At 36.5% G+C, this 21,285-nt stretch overlaps 1 protein-coding gene across 4 annotated transcripts in view; it reads right to left on the minus strand.

Moving 5' to 3' along the window:
* The window catches only part of PARD3B (par-3 family cell polarity regulator beta), a 924,313-nt gene that overhangs the window by 783,945 nt on the left and 119,083 nt on the right, over positions 1-21,285 (minus strand). For all 4 annotated transcript variants that reach the window (XR_010380651.1, XM_031451950.2, XM_064485062.1 and 1 more), the window contains exon 2: positions 14,934-15,035. Coding sequence is in view for 3 of the 4 variants with exons in the window: in XM_031451950.2 (XP_031307810.1) it covers positions 14,934-15,035 (102 nt within the window). In the remaining variant the exon portion in view is untranslated. The remainder of the gene's footprint in view (positions 1-14,933; positions 15,036-21,285) is intronic.

Raw genomic sequence — 21,285 nt, forward strand, 5'->3', positions numbered from 1 at the left:
TTACATTTTATTCAGGAACATTTATGCTTTATCTGAAGGGTTTTTACAATTCATTTCCTAAATGTATGCCCTGACATCATAGTAACAGGTTCCAATGGACCTTTTTGATATTTGGCACTTACCCATTAACTTCCTCGAATTTTTAAGGAGCCAAGAAAATTGTTAAAGAAATTACTAGAAACGTGCCTTACTTTACGGCATCGAATTTACCACCATAAAATATGAATTTTCTTTATAAATTATGCAGGAATAGAGGCTAAGCTATGTGGTATGCAGTTATGAACACTCAGAGTATGAAGTGGGGGGTGAGGCAGAATCCAAGAGTACCTCAGTAAGTGATAGTGAAACCGTACCCCTCTGAAATGAAACGCCATGCTTATTAACTGGTTATTTTTTAATGATTAAGCTAACGAGTTCTGAACTTTTAACCTATATGGATTTCATAATTACACAGCTTGAAATCCTCATCAGAAAATCTGTCTGCTCCTGAAATTCAAATCATTTTGTAGTCTTGAATAATGCATGGCAACTCTACAAAAATTAAAACATTTCATAAAAGTAAAGAAATTCACAACCTATTTTTTTTTTTATTTTTGCAAGAGCATAAAATAATGGAAATAAATTAGTTGTCACTTCCTTCGAATCCCTAGCCCAACCCCTCTCCCACACACCCCATCTCTTTAACAATGTTTTAGAAAAACTACATAATGGGTATGGATTCATGGCACAAACACTTTACACATGAACCAGTGCAGAGACAACTCAGTAGAGTTCCAGAAAAATACCATGAGCACGGGAAAAATAACCACTGTGCTTTAGACAGAGTCAAGAACTCCGGCTTTAGAGATCTGTGTTTGACTCCTGACACAGCCACAGACTGGCTCCATGACAAGGGGCAAAGTCATTTTCCTAAGATATCCTCAAATTTTTATACTAAAAAATATATCTTGTTTTTAATATTTACCTACAGTAATTATTAACTAGAATTATACCAAAAATTCAAACAGAACAAGAAGGATGTTAAAAATCCCCAAACACACATAGAATACTACACTGACATTACAAATCACCTTTTAAACAATAAACACACAGGAAAACAATGCACTAAGTCAAAGAAAAGCAGGTCAGTGTACCAGTTTTGTATGAAAAGTACATATGTAGTATTTATATCTTAATACATGTATGAAATACATATATGCAATAAATGTATATGCCCAGTTTTTACTTATGGTTACTTCTCCTTGATGTGATTACAGATGATTTTGGCATTCTTTATATTTTACTGTATTCTGACTTTAATTGAACAGGTACTAGACACCTTTAGTAGTGAAATAGTTTTAAGTAACGTTAAAGGAAAAAAAACCTACAAAGGTGCCTCTGGTTCAAAACTCCTGTGGCTCACCACCTTGTAGTCTTAAAATACTGTCTGTCTTCATACCACATGTCACTCAAGTGCAACAAGAGAGTCATATATAAAAACTGTCTGGCCTTAGACAAATTCTTAAAAGAAAGCATTTGGACTGTACTTTAAACACTACAACCAAGACACTGGCTTTGTCCCAGAGTAAACAATGAGGCGCACTAAGCGGATGCCAGGTTTCATGAGTGCTTGCAGCCCCAGATCTAATGGACAGTGAAAGGAGATATTTTAAAACAATGATTTGGCTGAAGCATTAATCAACTAGATGTCATAATAAAAGATTGTGCGTCAAAAATTCAGTTCAGGGCTGCATTCCTCTCCTTATATGGAGACACTATCAAACTTTTTAAATCGATGTTATTTATCTCTTATAAAGTGTACGACTGTCAAAACAGTACTCAGAATATTCCAGAGACAGTAATTTTCAAGTATAGAAGTTAAATTTTCAAATAAAGTTCTATCTAGAACTTTAAAAATTTCTAAATCCCATATTAACATGTTTACTTTTGGTGACATTAGGCCATCAGATTCTATTGTTGAATAAAAGAAACTTTTTTTTTCCCCATTTAAAAGGAAAATAGTTTGGGAAAAATCTAAGCAGTATGTTGAATTAAATTGCCAGGAAACAGACTTCTCTAAGTATTCATTTCAATAAATCTGATGTTCATTTTCAGCTTACCTCCAATGAACAACAAAGACTTAAAGAACAGTATTTCAGGGAGTTTTAACATTCTATTCCCATTTGAATGTTCATTTCAAATATCAGTGTAGCAAGAAATATATAAGTTCTCAATCTAAGTTTTCTTGAAACCTGCCAACTTGATAAATTTTCTGTTTGTGTGTATGTACACCAAAGATGCTAAAGTTTAAAATTAAAATTTGGCCAACCAATAGTTGTATTCCATACTTTAATGCATTAAATATGAGCACAAGATTCATCTCAGATTGAAGTCTCTGTCAAGTGCAAACTATTTCACCCATTATGTTCAACCACTGCAGTTAAATACTTAACTTCCTTAAATAGTAGTTTCCATTTGGGGAAGAGACATCTAAATAGTTTGAGCGTTTATGCCTTTGACATTAGGTCTCCCTAAGGAAATGTCAACATTATTTTATCATTTTTCTATCACTTTCTTATTCATATTATTCTTTGTTCCCTATTTTATTTTGACGTTTATCACAGCACTTCCTCCAAGTCATCAGCACACTGAATCTGCAAATTCTTTTTCTAATCAGTTGCATTCATGCCCCCACCCCTAGTACATACATGACATTCTTACAAATCCATCTGGAGTCTTTCCTTCATTTAATATTCAGTCTTCCTAAATATACCTAAATACTCCATGTCATTTAGGGAAAGGGGCAAATTCTGCAGCTAGTTCAAAGAACTCTGATTTTAACTGCCACGTAGCTACTTCAGAAAAGAATGATCATGATTTAAATGTCAATAAAAAGATGACTGACTATTACAGGGATACAAAATGCATTCACTATATGACACACACAAAAAGATTCCCAGTATCCATACTCTGAGCACTCCCATTGCCTTAGTGACAGAAAAAAGTCCCCATTCTGCCCCACTTAGGGACCCAGGGCACCTTGGTCTCCAGGCTGCCCTTGCTATGCCGAGAAACCTCTTTACAACCTGGGTAAGGGACAGGAGGAGGAGAACCTTACGTCACCTCAAGGGCTCCTTCTCTCTCCAGCTGATCTGAGAAAACTATGATTAATACAAAACGTCTTCACTGCTTAAGAGAAGCTGGAGTATTAGCCACATGACTGTCTCATGCTACTGGAGAGTTATTTAGATTACTATGCTTCACTCCTAGTTCTCACAGATTTCTTACACTGCCTGAGTTTTGTTTTGTTTTTCAATTTATTTGCTTTAAATATTTGCTTTAGTTCCTGATTTCGGTCAGATTGTATCTAGTAAAAGAGAAATCCCAGTATTTCAAGATTAGCACCAAATGTTTATTCCATGCTGTTAAAATAAAAATTAGGATTAAGAAAAGATCGCCGGGAAAGATAGCCTCTCTGTTCCTCAGTAAGACAGTCATCAACTTAACTACTTAAGTTTTAAGTATCTAAGAAAGTCACAAGCAGAACTCCTTCTGATTCCCCAATCTTTAAGATATTTACTAATTCTTTCAAAAAGTATATATTGACATTAAGTGAGAATTTGTAAGAAACATAAATCTAATAGTTTAATATCATGAATTATTCCCTTCTAAGAAAAAAGCACACAACAATCACGGACAATAAAGAATTTAAAATAAGAAGGTATAATTCTCACCAAATGGAAAAATTCCCAATTAATCCTGCTAAGAAATCAAAGTAGAGCAAACCAAATAATTGAAACATATTTTTTAACCTTAGGGGATTAATTCCTTCACCAATAATTCAAAAACTTCTGATAGGAAGGAACCAAATAACTTGGCGGAACTATGAACTAAATTAAGGAAACTTTTCAAATTCAAGATGAGTAAGACTAAAAGAGGGAAGAACAAATATGTCCTAACCAAGTGGGAATAGAACAGCAGGAAGACAGTTCTTCCGTATTAGCAACATTAGGTATTTCCAGTAACTCACCCAAGAGCATTGTAAAAATCATACTTAAAGGATGGGCTACTTAGAAAAACATATCATGTTGAGTTCATTTCGAACTGATACACGGTGGCTATGCTAAGGTAGCAATCTAGAAAATCAGGGTCTAACCCTGTTATCCATTATGAACTATGAGATTCTCCAACTTTTTGTGACAGATGCGCATTTCAGATTGTCAGGCTATGCCAGGCATCTCAAGTCAGATTGCTCTGCAGTCCTTCTGGTCTGTTCATGGTTAAGTACTATGTAAATATGTGTTTCACTTGTAACATTTTGAATTGAGATTAATAAAGATATTAAATATGAACAGGCTTCTACGCTATTTTGCTCCTCTGATTAAAGTCTGCACAAGGAGGCTTTCTTCTTTATTGCTAAGGAAATGTCACTTGATCCTTCAAAATTGATTCATAACATCAAAAGAAGGGGAGCTAAAAGAGAACCTAAAAAGTTAAAGCAGCAAATATGAAGTTCAGTAATCCTGACAAAATTCGCTAAGTGAAGCTTCTAGATTATACACTTTATCTTTTAACAGAAAATTATATACTTCTAGGACTTTAAAAAGCTACAATTTTGAGTTTAAGGACATTAAATATTCTTATTTACTGAAAATGTATCCATAAAGTGAAAGGTGTCTGTAAACGTAAATGGCATTTGGAACAAGTATCTCAATTGTTGCAATGTTATAAATATCAATTTGATTCCAAGAGCAGCCCCAAAAAGTCCATTCACAATGTAGTTAATTAATAATATCCAGTGAGTTTAAGCTCCTGGAGATAGAAGAACCAGCACAGAAAAAGATTAACTGAGAGGCTGCTACAGAGCTACTCCCAAGAAATCACTGAATGGGTAATCTCTCTTAGGGAAAGCATCAAGGAACTGAAACAGGTGCTTAAGCTTCCCAGGACACTTGTCAGTACTGAGCGTGCATCCTTACTGGTCTGTTTCATTTTGTTTCTTAAATCATAGGATTCCAGTTATTCAGGTGTTTTTATCTCCTAACTTTACCCTTTTTCTTGAGAACTCTCTAAGATAGAGACACCCTGCCTTCTTCAAAGAAGTACCCAGCCCCTTTCCATTTTAAGAAATGTACTATTAGTCACACACACACAAATGTCATCAAGGTTCCCGAACCATGGAAGCCTGGGAAACTGTCCTTGTCCAGTAGTTGATGCTTCCCTCGCGTGTCTGCAGGTGGAAGCATTGATGGCCTTTCTTCCCATCCCTTAAATTTCTAATGGTGAATTCAACCCTTCTCCTTTTGGTAACCTGCCTCTCCCTGTAATTCTCACCTCTTCCCCTTTCCTGGTTAAAGAGGTCCCCTCTCCCTCATTGGATGACAAGGAGAGAAGACTGTTCTTTTCACATAACCAGCCTCCTTCCTTGCCGACTTCTCTCACGTTCCCTTCCTCTGGCTCAGTATTCTTACTCCACACCAAGTTCCTCCTGGACAGTAAGGAAATGTTTGCTTAAATAGCTCAGGACAGCTGCTGCGAGATGTAAGGACAGAAGTGCTTTACTTATTTGGTGCATCATAGTTCAAAGAGTTACCATGAACTTAAATTCATTTGATCCTCCTACTAACCCTGGGTGGTTGGTGGAACAGGGTTAGGTAGTTCTTAAAATGAAAAAAACAAAAAAAAAACAAAAAAAAAAACGGGCTGAAAGAGATTAGAATAATACTATGAACAACCTGGATTCAAACTGCCAAAGCCCAGTGCACTCCCACGTAACACTCTAGAATAATATTCCTTTAGCAAAGCTGATGGCAGAGGGATGCAATCTGATTAAATCAATACATGCTTACCTATTGATAATAGGGCGCTCAATTAGCACCCAGAGGCATTTACATTTTTCAGAGAAGATGTCTGATAATCTAAGTAGCTTTATATTTGATGTAATTTCAGGTGTTTTAATGAAATTGTCATCTGTAAGTTATGAAAGTCAAAAATAAATGTATTTTTAAAAAAATAATAATGGTCACATAACTCTTGGGCATAGATATGCCTATACAAACAGCCTCAGAAGAAGCTATTGTGAGAGAGAACATTACTAGAACTAGGTCCAGTAACACATGGCTAAAGGCACGCTGTAAAGGTAGAAATGCTCATTGATTTTTTTCAGAATTACTTCTTTAGCTCTAAGTAAAGGTTTATTATAATCTCTAGTTTTATTGCCTTTTTCCCTCCAAACCTGAAGTTTTACACATATATCAAAAATGTTCTTACGTTTTACTCTTCACTGTACTCAAGGGCCTATCTATATTAACAGCGCTATCAAGCTTGATAATTTCTTTTCTTTCCAAGCCCTGGTAAAACCTCTGCATTACAGATGTGCACAACAAACAAGCACGCTCAGGGCGAGTGAATACACTCCCCACACACATACACCTGCACACAGACTCTTTCACACACACACACTATCACTGCCAACCAAGTAAACTGCAGAAGGCACCAGGGAGAACATATTTGACGTGGCCATCATCCGGATTACGTTGGTTTAAGTATCTCCCAACACTATTTGTCTTTGCCGTAGTGAGGTCCCATGGCATTGATTCCAAAGTGTTCCTCTGGGGTTGAAACGTGCCCACAAAATGCCTCCTCATGAAATATTTAAGAGATAAGAAAGGAAAAGATGGACAATTAAACCTTCAATTCTAGTTATAACTCTGTCACTAACTACACTCGAACATTCATTAATCACCAAGCCACAAATAAAAGTTCAGGTGTTAAATATTTGAAGAGACTATCACAATCCAAAAGGAGTATACAAAACATTTGGAGAGACACAACTAAGACTTATGAAGTTAAACTGTGATAATATTCTTAAGAATTTCAAGATGGAAACTGATCAATGTTACTAGGCAATAATATATTTTTTAAAAAGATCACTTAATAATTCCTATAAAAGTACAGAGTAACAGAGAATTCACTTAGAACTAGACAGGTCTGCAAACAAACCAGAAAAAAATCAAATTTGACCTGGATCTTGAAAGGTTGGTAAGGATTGAACAGCAAGAATAAATACATTTTGTTGTAATGTATATAGTATTTTATAATTTATACTGTATTTTTACATACAGCCTCTCAATCCTTCCAATGACACTGTGAAAAAGATACCATTAATCACTCTTTTTATCAAGAAAAAAGAAAAAGAAAAACTAGGCTTTAGAGCAGTTAAATGGCTTGCTCAAGAGCTGACAACGTAGACGTATTCATTCATTCATTCATTCATTCATTCACTCACTCACTCCATTCTACCCTACAACCACCTCAACAGCTACACAGTGCCAGGCACTGAGAATACAGCAGTGAACAAGACAAAGACCCTCTCCTCAGGGAGTTTTCATTCCATGATACACAGAATGCAACTTGGATAAGCAGGGAGTAGGGACAAGGATACCCTAGACAAGTGGAACATGAAGAAAGCCAGGGAGCAAGAAAGCATATGGTACCTAAGAGAATTATCGGTACGGCAGTTTTGTTCCTGGTGAGGTTTGAGAAGGTTGAGTTTGAGGAAGATAGTTTAGGGACACTCTGAAGGCTCTGGTTATAATGTATAGCTATGAGGTTTAGCCGTGATTACACACTTGCACTCTGGAAGGAATGTTATCACCTAAGCAATACTTTAGGAACAATGTAATCTACATTAATGACAGTAGTGGTATGCTAATTATAATACCACCTAACACTTACTGATGACTTTTTACAGGCCAGGTACTCTCCTAAATACTTCACGTGTTTTAACTTATAAAATTAGTACTCTTTTAGCTACAAGTGCCCATGAGGAAACTAAAGACAAAGTTAAGCATTTGCCAAAAGCCAACAGACAGCAGAGCCAAGAGATGAACCAACTTTGTTTAAAATCCATACTCCCAGCCACTCTGTTGCACTTGTGGCAAAGAACAGGTGAGGGGTGCGGAGGGAGAGAAAGACTCCTACTTCCTTATCAACCAAGTGACCCTGCCTGAGATTTTGTAGATTTTTATATTTCACAGCTGTGGAAATGCAAAGAGGGGAACAGACATGAAGCAGGTTGAAGTTAAGAATAAACTGCATTAACTAATTAATATTTTTAGATGACTGCAAGTTGAAGCCTGTAAGACTAGAAGATGCTGCTAGTGACAAAAATTAGGACGTCGAAAGAAGGAAGCCAACTTGGAGCAGGAAACTGAGCAGTTGTGATCTGCACCAGATGTTATCAGGATCCCAGGGAGGAAATGCAGAAACAGACTCAGGAAAGAAATCAGCTGGAAATATGAAGCCCTGTAAAATGTTCTCAGTTCAGGTAGCTTCTCCTCTGCCAGATGACAGGGCTAGACCACACTACTGCTGAGGTCTCTTCTAGTTCTAGAATTCTGTAACTCTGTAATTCTATAAGCAGAGAGTAGTCTTTAAAAGTTTGAGATTGGGGGGCAGGGGTACAGCTCAGTGGTACAGTGCATGCACAAGGTCCCGGGTTCAATCTTCACTGCCTCTATTAAAAAATAAATAAATAAACCTAATTAACCCATCCCCCCAAAAAAACCCAAAAAAGTTTGAGATAGAATGTCTTCGTCAAGGTAATCCTTTTGGGCTTCTGCACTTATTTCTGAAACATTCTCCAAACTACCCCTCAAATGTGCTTTCAACACTACACCTGTGAACCAAAGAAAAACTTCAAAAAAAAACCCAAAAAACCCAGAACACCATATTCTGATTTGCTAAAAAATCAAGGACTTGAAATAGAATCCCATTTCAAGGAGAACTATCTTACTAACAAAATGAGAACTCAAAAATAAAGTAATTAATTCAGGACCTTTTTTTTTTTTTTTTTAAAGGAGTCTAAATTTAGCATCCCCTATCCCTAGAAGAACATAATCTCCTAAATTGTTCAGCTACACACTGAGGAAGTCACACACTTCATCACCACCAGCCAACAGCCTTGCAGCCAGTGAACAGGACAGACGTAAGAAGTTTAAACAAAGAGTTTTAAATGCAAAGATTTTGCTTTAGCCCTTCAAAGAAGTCTCACAAAAGCACAGGTAAATAACAATGTGGTTGGTGACCATGAGGAAACAACAATCACGAGGTGAAATATAAACTCTGATTTTACTATCCACGACTGAGTCTGTGAGTTATACTAAAAAATACACTAAAAATTATTTTATAATGTAGTAGAACTACATGCATCATCACAGTCAGGAAGCACCTCCTGGGAGCCAGTTTCTAGGTAGCTGGGGACTCCACTAGAGGGCAACAGAGCGTGCTCCGAAAGCTTATGGACTGTCCTTATGGACTGATGTCTGGTTTTAGGTCACTAGTTCATTCCTTGTGCAAACAGTCTCTATTTCAAAACCACATTAGATCCCTGAATGCTGCTTCTAGTACCAAGCACCACATCCTGATAAAAGGATCCTTGTTTTAAAATTACTCATATTGGCACTTGAATTTCTCAAATAGTACCAGCATTTACCTAAATGTTTTGCCGTAATAGAACATCTTCTTATTAAACTATTAAATAATGTAATAACAAATAAATTTAAGGTTTTAAAAAAACATTTAAAATGTATAGTAAAATAGTTTGATATTTTAATATTTAAATTTTAAACATTTAATGGTTAAATCAAAACACAGGTAAAAGCTACACTAATAAGATTACCATAATATTATTGATACAATAGTTAACACATGAGCCCTTACTATATACCATACTGGACTCAAAACTTTTTACAGTTTATGCAGTTTTCCTACACTGTAACACTAACATCATATCCATTTTACAAATGAGTAAATCAAGACTGAAAGGGATGAAGAATTTGCCCAAGCACATTGAACTAATAAGGGATAAAACTGAATTGAAACCATACTATCTGAATACCAGACTTCACAGGTGACCCAGGGGGCCAACCTGCCCTCGCTGGAGTCCAAAACCATTGGCATCTCTCCAAAGTGAACCCGTATGACAGTCAAAGACAGAGGCTTTTCTCTCCTATGTACTTAACCACATTGTATTACTTCTGTGTATTAATAAAACCATGACAGTAATCCAGTTTGCATACTAGAAGTTGTACACTGCCATATTTCAGTATCATATTCTAATTATGTTTTACAACCCAGTCAGGAAATAATAAAGACAATTGACAAGGAAAACAATCATTAAAAAAAAAACAAAACTCAATACTCAGAAGTCCTCACACTCAAAGAATATCAGTGAGTGAACATTAAGTTTTGCAGGGGCATCAGTCTTCAGGCCTTTACATGTGCAACAAGAAATTGATGAGTTTTACACATCTCTTGGGTGTGGTGCTGAAATGACTTCCATACAGGACAATAGCATAACTACCAAGGTGTTTAACATCCAAGTCCCAGAGTATGAAGGCTCACCCCATAAATTAAGAATCAATTTGTGATGGATTTTGGAAGAAATGCAAAGAGCAATCAACTGATCTGAAGTATATTTTCCTTGTCCCACAGGATCTTCAACGCCTAGTTACTATGAAACTTGAGAAGACCATCATCACTTTACAAGTTTAAAACAGCCTAAGACGGTGTATGAATGCCCTACAGCTGCTATAACAAATTACCTCAAATTTAGTGAATTCAAACAAGACAATTTTATCTTACAGTTCTGTAGGTGAGAAGTCCAAAGTGGGTCTCACTGAGCTAAGCAGAGTGCCAGCAGAGCTGAGCTCCTTTGGAGACCATGGGAGAAACTGATCCCTTGCCTTTTCCAGCTTGGAGAAGCTGCCTCCATTCTCTGGTTCCATTTTCAAAACCAGCAATGACCAGCTGACTCTCACATTGCATCTCTCTAACCCTGACTCTCCTGCCTTCCTCTCATTTCTAGCGAGCCTTGTGATTACACATAGCCCACCCAAATAATCCAGAATCATTTCTTTATTTTAAGGTCTTCAGTTATACCTGCAAAGACCCTTTGCCATGTAACACAGATGCTCACAGGTTCTGGGGATTAGAATGTAGACATCTTCCGGGGCTGTTACTCTGCCCACTGCAGACAGCACACTATATGATATGCTGCATGTAGTACACACCATGTATGTGAAACTGCTCGTAGTGGTTAGACTCCAAATGTCATCTACAGGGCCCATGTGGGATTAAACTTTACCTGGATTGAGTCATCTGGGTCCTGGGAAAAGGAGATTCAAGAGAAAGCAACAGAGGTAAACCTGGCAGCCCTTTGCACTCCATTAGATGCAGGCTGCAGGCAAAGAGAGTTGGAGTTAACCACATATGCAAGACATACTAATTCTGAATTAATTGTTTTATACTCCATAGTTCCCTTGCATATCTTAACAATGGTGGTAATTATGTAAAAGCAAATTCATGCTCACTTATGATTGATGAATTTTCATAATTAGAGACCATAGATACAAACACCTAACACACTGCCCTGCCTGTTGTAGAACAAAATGGAGGGTGGAAATTTAAATTTGAGGTTCCCGAGTCTGCGTCTGCCACCTACCACCTGAGTGATCTTCAGCAAGCGACCCAACTTCTGTGACTGTTCTTGGAAACCAGAAATGGAGATGACACTCTTGCCTGCAGGGGTGCTCTAAATTAAAATAAAATATGTAAGTGCCAAAGCCACGCTGGGCCCCTGCTAGTGCTCAGCAAAGGGTTAAGTTGTTATTGGGTGAACTAAGTCAGTGGCCTTGAGTGGCCTGAAAGAGAGAGGCATGTAAAGTCGTAAATTCTTAGTTACCCCAAATCAGACTGATACATAAAACTGAAGAATCTTGAGAATGACGGTCACAAATAGGTAATTACTACCTGTTAGCACATTTTACACAAATAGCGGCTATCATAAGATGCAAAATTCCAAAGCTGCTCCAATATTGTGATGAAATACAGGACAGAAATAGTGTAATATGGCAAAAACTTAGTTCTCCTGTGAAGGGGCTCTACTGGGAAAGCAAGTGAAAATAAAACAAAGCCTCCCAAAGTGCATCATACACGCACTCTGCACTGTGCTGGCCGAAAGAATAACACAAGTGAGGCCAAAGACGCCACACTTCCGGTACCAGAAATTTTGAAAGTCATTTCTTTAGAAAACCAACTCTACTAGCCTCTTGTATGATTTTAAGTAGAACACCAGCTGACCTCTCATTTCAGTCTTCACTGAAGTTTACTGGATAGCTTTTCCATACACTAAATACACAGCTTCAGCCTACACTGCTTTCTGATTCCAAGATTCTGTTTCTCCTGCCTCATCCTTTCCAGGTAGGCCGTTGGTGGCCCCCTAACTGCCATTTCTCGACTAAAGCTAGAGTCTTTCCTGGGAGCTGAGGTAAGCAGATTTAGCACAAGGATTACGTACATCCATCCGTGCCTCTTTGGGCTTGCTTCTCTCTATATTCTAAACATAAGAGGTGATTAGGTAACCAGTTTGAAAAGCAGGTGAATTGTAATTTCATCTAAGTCCAATACTGTCTCCAAGGATCTTGGGTGTGTCTGATATGTCACTAAACATCCATGAGCATCATTTATAATTACTTCTTACTCTACACTGACAAAAAGGAAAGGGAAAACGTCTGGAAGAACCTTCTTCCCACACTAGACAAATGGACTGTAAGGAAATTGTAAGACTGCAGAGAGAATGTCTGGGGGAAAAAAAGTGATGCTTTTTTCACTTGCATTATTTAACAAAAAAAAAAAAAAAAGGAAAATGGTAGTACAATTATTTCTGGCAATACCAAAAGTGTAAATTCTCATCTGCAGAACAATACCACTCAGGCTTCATGAGGCAGCACTACAGCGCATTAAGATAATGGGTAAAAAGTACATTACAAGAATGGGTAAACCCCAACAGTGCTAATTCTTTGCTAGGATTTTAACTGATTATCTCACTTTTTTCACTTTATTTAGTAAGAGTGGTGAAGTCCTTTTAAAACATATTCTATATAAGAAAGCTATTTCTGTGCCTAATAAATGTATTATGGTTAAAAACTGCAATGCCAAGACAGTTAAAAGTAACTCTCTAACAGGAGGAGCTGCACAGGACAAGTGATGTTCCTGGGCACTGTTCATAGAGTCATCCTTCCTGTAATGAGCTCTTAGATGAGGCTGGGGTAAGACATTTTCTTCTGGCCTTTTTTTTTTTTTTAAACTATTTTTATTGATTATAGTCATTTTACAATGTTGTGTCAAATTCCAGTGTAGAGCACAATTCTTCAGTTATACATGAACATACATATATTCACTGTCACATTTTTTTTTTCGCTGTGAGCTACCACAAGATCTTGTATATATTTACCTGTGCTATACAGTATAATCTTGTTCTTCTGGCCTTTCTTAAACTTGCCACATTTCAGCTTTTTATTTTAATACACTGGATATCAGTGAAATGTGAGATGGGAAGGCCTTCTTCATTCATAAACCATACAAATACCCAGAATATTTCAAAGGAAGAAGGTGGCTGTAGAGAAGAAACAATATAAAGGGAAAAACAGCAGGGAGAGTCCCCCTCCTGTGTCATGAAGGTAAATACTACATTATCATTTACCAGGAGACCGAAAAATAAGAAGTGTGCATCAAAATCACATACAGCAAGAGGCAACTGTAAGCTTTCTTTTTTACTCTAAATTCAGAAGCTCACAGAGAAAAAAATGTGACAATGAATATATATATATTCATGTATAACTGAAAAATTGTGCTGTACACTGGAATTTGACACATTGTAAAATGATTATAAATCAATAAAAAAATAAAATAAATAAATTCAGAAGTGTTCTTTGAGAATCAAGTTTGCATAAAATATTGTACCATTTATTATTAACACAAGGAATACAGAAGAAATAAAAATCTCCCAGTCCGTGTCCTCCAGGAGCTTACAATTTAAGGAGCTAAGTCCCTTATGAAATGGCTAGTTAAAATGCAAAGCAAACCAGGGTTAAATTTCAACAGAAAACAAGGAAAAATAAATGGGGAGAATATCCACAAAGACTAATGTAAATTTCAACAGACCAAAAAGATCTTATGGGAAAAAAATGTAAATTTTTACCTAAGTTAAATAAATCACTTATTTATATTTCAGTCCAGTTGATTAAAACACACACATACACCCCTACCTGAAATTTCATAGAAACATGTTTACAGACATCAAACAGCCTAGTACCAACAGCACTAAGGATGCACAGTTAAAAAAGACTTAGAAGCAAGGATGTCTCAGGGAAAGCTGCAGTTCAATTCTGGAAAACACATCAGCTGTTGATCAGAGAAGCCCCAGGCAGATATAGTGATAAATGATTTGTCTCAACAGCAATAACCCGGGGTACTGCATCTGAATAGTTTACTTTTATACCTTTTTCAGTTTAACATCAGAAGAATAATCCCACTAAAGCAAGATATTTGCAATGGGATTATTCCCAAGTAAATGGCAAAGTATGTTCAAACTTTCTGAAATATTCAACTCAGTGTTTTTCACTTCAGCCATAGAAACACAAAGACCATCACTCAAGACAGTTGCTTGCCAGCTACTTGAAGAAAAATCTTCACCATCGTTCTTCATAAGACCTTTCTCCCCATTGTATGCTCTCCTTTGAAACACATTCAAGTCTCAGGCATGAAGCTAAACACTTAGCAAGGGCCAAGAAGAAACACCAGAGCCAACAGTGACAATGAGAACTCCAACAGCCTCGAAGCCTGACACTAATTTCCCGAGGCGTATCAGGAACTCTTGGGAATTAAGTGTCTATTAATTAGGCCACCATGAGCAGATTCCCAAACCTTGACAAAGATTTTCCAGGCATCTGATGAAGAACTTTGATTTATGGGCTGTCGAGGGGGAAACCTGAACAGATGGTATCTTTTAACAATAATTGACACATGAGTTTGTTAAGGATCTCAATCTTGGGAAAAACATGCCGCTCTACAGAGGAAGACAAAGAGGAACATTTTTTAGAGTCATCTACCTTATCTTTGTCTTCAACGACATCTGCCAGGACATCATCTGGGTCCAGGATTCCTCCGTCTGTGTACTCTAAGTGATGAATCTTCATCCAGTAACCAGGATCCTATGGTAGAAAAACCAGAAAGTTCCATGACTAAAATTTTTCATAAAGGTAAAATACATTTTAATTTTAAAAAAACAATTGATTCTTTAAAAATATGATCCAGTGATAAAAATTTTAAACACCCCAAACAAATGTTCCCATTTATTTGGATAAATGTTTGGTAATTTTAGCCTTTTAACTTAAATCGGTAAATCAAAGTATACCCATTTGATCAATTTGGTTCTGTGATTCTTAGAAAGCCCCTCAACATGGGAAACTTTTGAGCTATAAGCACCCAGTATGCACTAAAGGACTAGATACCAGTTTGTGAGAAGGTTTAGGAGTTTATTCTAGGATAAAGCTCTAAGTCTTTACCACATGAATCTTTATAAAGGGTAAGCCCTAACATAACCCACAGAATTCAACTGCAATTTTACAGAAACTAACAGAAATGGTTACTATACAGGCCTCTCTTTAGCTGTCCCCTGATAAAAGGCAAGGGCATATTATTAAATAATTCTTTCAAAGCATCTATACGGAGCTACTGAAAAGAGGCTCAAGCCCATAGCTTTTAGCAATAATCGACTTGATAAAGTGATAAGCTTAAAGAGTCCGAAGGAATTCTGCTTAGCTAGTCTTCTGACATTTCAAAATTAAGCTGTCTATAGAGTATCTAAACAGCAATTCCAAACAGAATGAAAGGAATTTCTTTTGCTTCTAATATTAGGCTTATAGGTGGAAAACACTAATGACTTGTTAGGAAACTACCTGATTCTGTTCTGCCCAGATAGAGATTGCAAAGATATCAGCAAGGACTGTATAACCAGGTAAGAAAAGCATCCCTCACTCAGATTCTTTAATCTGCGAGCTCATCTCAAGGTAATGGTGCTCTAAAAGGTGAGCTAAGTACAACGGATTAGATTCTAAACATGAAAGACACTGGGTAGACAAAACACTATACGTGATGGCCACTGGAATATACAGAAAAGAGCAAAAAAGAACTGCCCAGAACTGCCCCTTTGGGAATTGTATCTTTTTTGGCATGGCCATACTTACAAGCAACAAATTTCACCAAATCTACCCAGGGCTTTGGCTGAAATCTATAGAATATTACATGTTTCCTTACAGAAATGGCCTTCTTGCAACAGGACTTCCATCTAATTAATTTCCATTAACTTCCATTGAGTTGGTTTTTGATATATTACAGCTCTGTAGATGAAACCTGCTGATTTTAACAATGTTTATAAAAGGTGATGTATTCTAAAGAGTTTGTATTTTTGTATAGTCAATTACTTAAACCAGACATCTATCAAGTTGTCTGTTTTTTTCTCCACACTCTGGAAAAGCAGATTTTATCACCTAAGACTGAGATAAACAATTATCCCAACAACTGCTGTATAAGTTAAAGTACACTTCCTTCTTCCTGCCTAGAGGGAGGAACAGAAAGAAGGACACTGAAGACTGATGCAAACTAGGGAACTCAGGAAACAGCAGGGGATAGAATCTGATCAGCGGCAAAGGGAACAGCAGACAAGTGGCAGCAAGATGGGTTGTTAAGTCACACAGCAGTCCTCCCTCACACACACCTGTGGGATCTAAGACCTTCTGGAAAACAAGGCACAGGAGGTGAAACTAAGACATTTATCTCTGATTTTGATTCAAAAGAGTACAGAAGTTTTACAAACCTAAGTAAAATAGCACTTTGATACATTTGGGAATCATATATTCAAATTCAATCTGAGAAACTTTCAGTGAACTACATGGTGCCAGAATATAAGACTCTTTGCAATTTTAACTCTCTATGCTATATTGACACTGCCATTGTTTACACTCCGAAGGCAAATGATGAGCATACATCCAACGCTGAACAAAAACCGATGAGCTATACGACATCCGTCTCAGAGTTAACATTTCACATATCCGAGAGGTAAATCAACACACACAGTGTGTACCAACTGTGATTGTGTCCCCATGGCATTTTGGCAGTGGTGCTATAGATCACTTTAAGAAAGTACATACAATATTAGCAGCCAACAAGCCATTGAAAGACCATAAATTTACCCTGACTCCTTTATGCATATAAAAATTTCAACCATTACATTGCAGTCAACATTTTGCATTTCATTTACTTGGTTTTATTGCCATCATGAATAAAACTGATCAAACATGAAAAGATGTTCACATATATGCCTTGGTTCACCCAATTAATCACTTGGAAAAGTTCACTGTGTTTTTCAGGATCGTGACATTTAATCTACCTTTATATTGCTCAAATATCTATAATACGAGTAACTTTTAAATTATTTTGGAAATATCTCTAGTATGTGTGCTATGCAATAAATCACATTACTTACACTCCTAGGGTCACTAAAGTATTGAAAAATAACATAATATACATTATGTTTCCTCCACTTCTGATCAGTATCTAATCCATTTCTTAAATAATGTACAGTTAACTTAAACCCTACTGGAAGTTGAAAACTAACAATAGTCTACAAGGATGAACTGGAAAATGAAACAAAAACATATGCTCTACAGAAAGAATACAGTTACAGGGTACTTTTAATGATCAATGTAGAAATTGTACCAAACAGGCACTGATATTAACAGCAACCATTATCTTTCACTGTGGGCAGATGACATAAAATTTGGCCCCACACTCTTGAAAATTTAGAGTAGCCAAAGTTTTGAAGAACAGTAATTTTGCATCTGTAATATGCAGAGAAGCAGATGGGCAAGCCAGAGCCTACTATGTTATGACTACCAGGCCCAGAGATATGTCAATGATCAAGAGAGGGTTTCAAAGCGAAGTGCCTCTAGTAGAAGAAAAGAAAAAATAGCCTGCAAGGTGGCAAAGTCCATGAATGAGGAGAGGAACGCTGTGAAGGAAAAGTCAGTGGATGGAGAAGGGCTGTGTCTACCAGTGGTGGCAATCACAGCCCTCTTTCAATAATGAAACTAAGTTCTTAGTGGCTTCATGTTCTCACAAGAAAAATCTTACCAACAGGAACACAAGAGCAATTATAAAATGAAAGTTAATAGAAAATTAGAATTTTCTTTGTAGAATTGAACTTCCTGAATTTGGAGTGTATCCATAAAATGAGATCTCACCATTTTCATCATTATCTTCATCATCATCATCATCAGAGCAGATAATTTTAGTGCCTATTATAGGCCAGGTACAATAGGTACTGTGTGTTTTATATGATTAACTCATTTATCCTCAAACAGCCTTATGAAATAGTTATCAATCCATCTTACAGATGGGGAAAGCAAGGCATGAAAAGGTGAATTGACTTACTGAAGGTCAAATGCTTAACAGACAGAAGAGCCAAGGTGAATTGTTTAAACAGAAAATACTTTTAGATTAAAGAACTTAACAAAAAGCACAATTACCTAAGAAGGAGATCAGACCCATTTCTACCAGGATATGGATCCATTCAAGTTGCCATTACTCTGGTCCTCTGCTGCTTCATCATTAGTGAACCTGGAAGCTCTACTGCCTTCTGCACAATGGACCACCTAGAGGTCAGTGCGAAGGACACAAAGGGGCAATGATGCAGGGCCCCAAGGCCTTTGCATTGGTGTGTCCAGTGTTTCACAAGTGAGAGAAGATTCAGAGCATAGTTACTCATAATCATGAAATGAAAAGGTTTAGGAAGCAAGGGAAAACAGAGCAGAAAGGGAGCTTGAGGTACCAGAAGTATTCTGTGCATGCACATTTTAGCTAACTACTTCCATCATAATGCTCTAGGTGATTCTCCCTTCTACCCAGGACCAAAAGAAAATCAGATGCCCCAGAATGCATCCAGGAAAGAGAGAGATCATAGCAGGTCTGGAGACTACGTGGGACAGGCAGAGAGCAGGAGTCTCTGAAGAACCAGCCACAGACAGTGTAAGAAGAGTAGTTCCCAACAACGATGCCTGATCAAAACATGGCAAAGCAGCACTGACATTTGAAAGGAAAGAGTTAAGCTGGCAAAGGCAGTAATGACTACAGAGTTCGCTATGAGCTGGCCCCGACTTCAGGACAGGTTTCCACCTTTCGGAAGTAGATCAAGTGCAAACTTGAGACAAGATTAGTAGACGGGTCTGAGCTGATGCCACTTAAATCGAGCATGTTTCCAAAGATTCCAGGAGAACTACAATGGGACCAAAGTAATAATACCTGGTGAATTCAACAGCAGAGTTATAAACTTCCATTTACATATAAAACGAAGATCAATCAACTGATCTGTGAATTCACTTTTAGTTCTAAAAATCTATGACTCTACCAAGAGAAACTTGATATAGCCACACTAACATCAGATAAAGGAGACTCTTAAGAAATATTACTAAAGGTAAAGGGGGACATTTCATGATGATATATAAAGTTCAATCCAACTGAAAGAAAATAGTTCTAAACCTGAATGTACCCAATAACAGAACTTCAATACATATGTTGCCAAAATGGACAGCTATCAAACACACACACAAGTTCACAATCATAGTGGGAGACTTTTGATAGGAAACAAATTCATTAAGACATAAATTATCTGAACAACACAATTAATAAAGTGATCTTATTTGTCACATACAAAACACTGTACCCCAAAATATTAGAAAACACATTCTTTAAAGAGAATATGAAATATACACCAAGTATCAGAAGTCTGAAATAATTTAGAATACACTCTCTGATCATGGTGGAATCAATTACAGAAAGAGATCCAGAAAGTGCCTGGTTATTTGGAAATTAAATACAGTCCCAAATAATCCACAGATAAAAAATAAAGGGAATTAGAAAGTATTTTATAACTTAAAAATAATTAACATACAACACACGTGGGAGGCAGCTAATGCAATGCCTAACGGAACAGTTGTGGCCTTTAATGAAGATATTAGCAAAAAAGAAAAGCTAAAGACAAGCTAGAAAATAACAGCAAAGACGGAAGGAAGGAAATAAAGAGCAAAATAACCAATAAATTAATAAACAAATATAAAACAAATACAAATCAAAGGTGGTTCTATGAAAGGCCTGATAAAATTGATAAATATTTAGTAAGACTGTAGAAAAAAAAAAAACATGAATTTCCAGTATTAAGAAGGAAAAGGTGAGCAATACCATCATAGATTTCACAGTTATTAAGAGGGTACTGTGAAAACTTTAGACCTCTAAAATGAACAATTTACATAAAATGAACAAATATCTTGAAAAATATAACTTTCCAAAACTGACAATAAAAATAGGAAATATATTGTAGTGGCCTTTAATGAAAAAGCATATGAAGCCAAATGTGTGTGTTATGTGCATGACTGGAACACTGTGCTGTTCATCAGAAACTGACACATTGTAACTGGCTGTAGTTCAATTTAAAAAAATAGAAAATATACACAAAAACAGCATGGAGGTTCCTTAAACTAAAAACAGAGTTACCATATTATCCAGTAATCCCACTCTTGGGCATATATCTGGAGACAAAAACTCATTCAAAAAGGTACATATACCCCAGTGGTCATAGCAGCACTATTTACAATAGCCAAGACATGGAAGCAACTTAATTGTCAGTCAACAGATGAAGGGATAAAGAAGATGTGCTATATGTATGCAATGGACTACTACTCAGCCATATAAAAGAATGAAATATTGCCATTTGCAGCAACACGGATGGACCTAGAGATTACCATACTAAGTGAAGTAACCCAGACAGATTAAAGACAAATATTATATATCACTTATATGTGGAATCTTAAAAGAATACAAATGAGCTTATTTACAAAACAGAAACAGTTTCACAGACAGAAAATGAATTCATGGTTACCCAAGGGGAAAGGGGTGGGGGAGGGATAAATTAGGAGTATGACAGTAACAGATACACCCTACTATATATAAAATAAATAAGTATTTACTATAGCACAGGGAATTATTTTCGGTATCTTAATAACCTATAAAGGAAAAGAACCTGAAAAAGAATATATATGTATTATTGAATCACTTCATCATACACCTGAAACTAACACATTAATATAAATCAACTATAGTTTAATAAAAAATAGAAAATAGAAATCAAAAAACCAACCATTAAAAAATTGAAGCTATTAATTTAAAACTTTCCCATTAAGAAAATACCAGGCTCAGATTACTTTACAGATAAAATCTTCCTCGTGTTTAAGGAAGATAGTATCAATCTTATTAAAATGCTTCTGGAAACTAGAAAAAGAAAACTTCCCATCTCATTTTATGAAGACAGCATACCATTGGTATCAACACCTTACAAGGACACCACAAGAA

Source organism: Camelus dromedarius, chromosome 4, assembly GCF_036321535.1.
Source record: "Camelus dromedarius isolate mCamDro1 chromosome 4, mCamDro1.pat, whole genome shotgun sequence".
NCBI lineage: Eukaryota > Metazoa > Chordata > Mammalia > Artiodactyla > Camelidae > Camelus > Camelus dromedarius.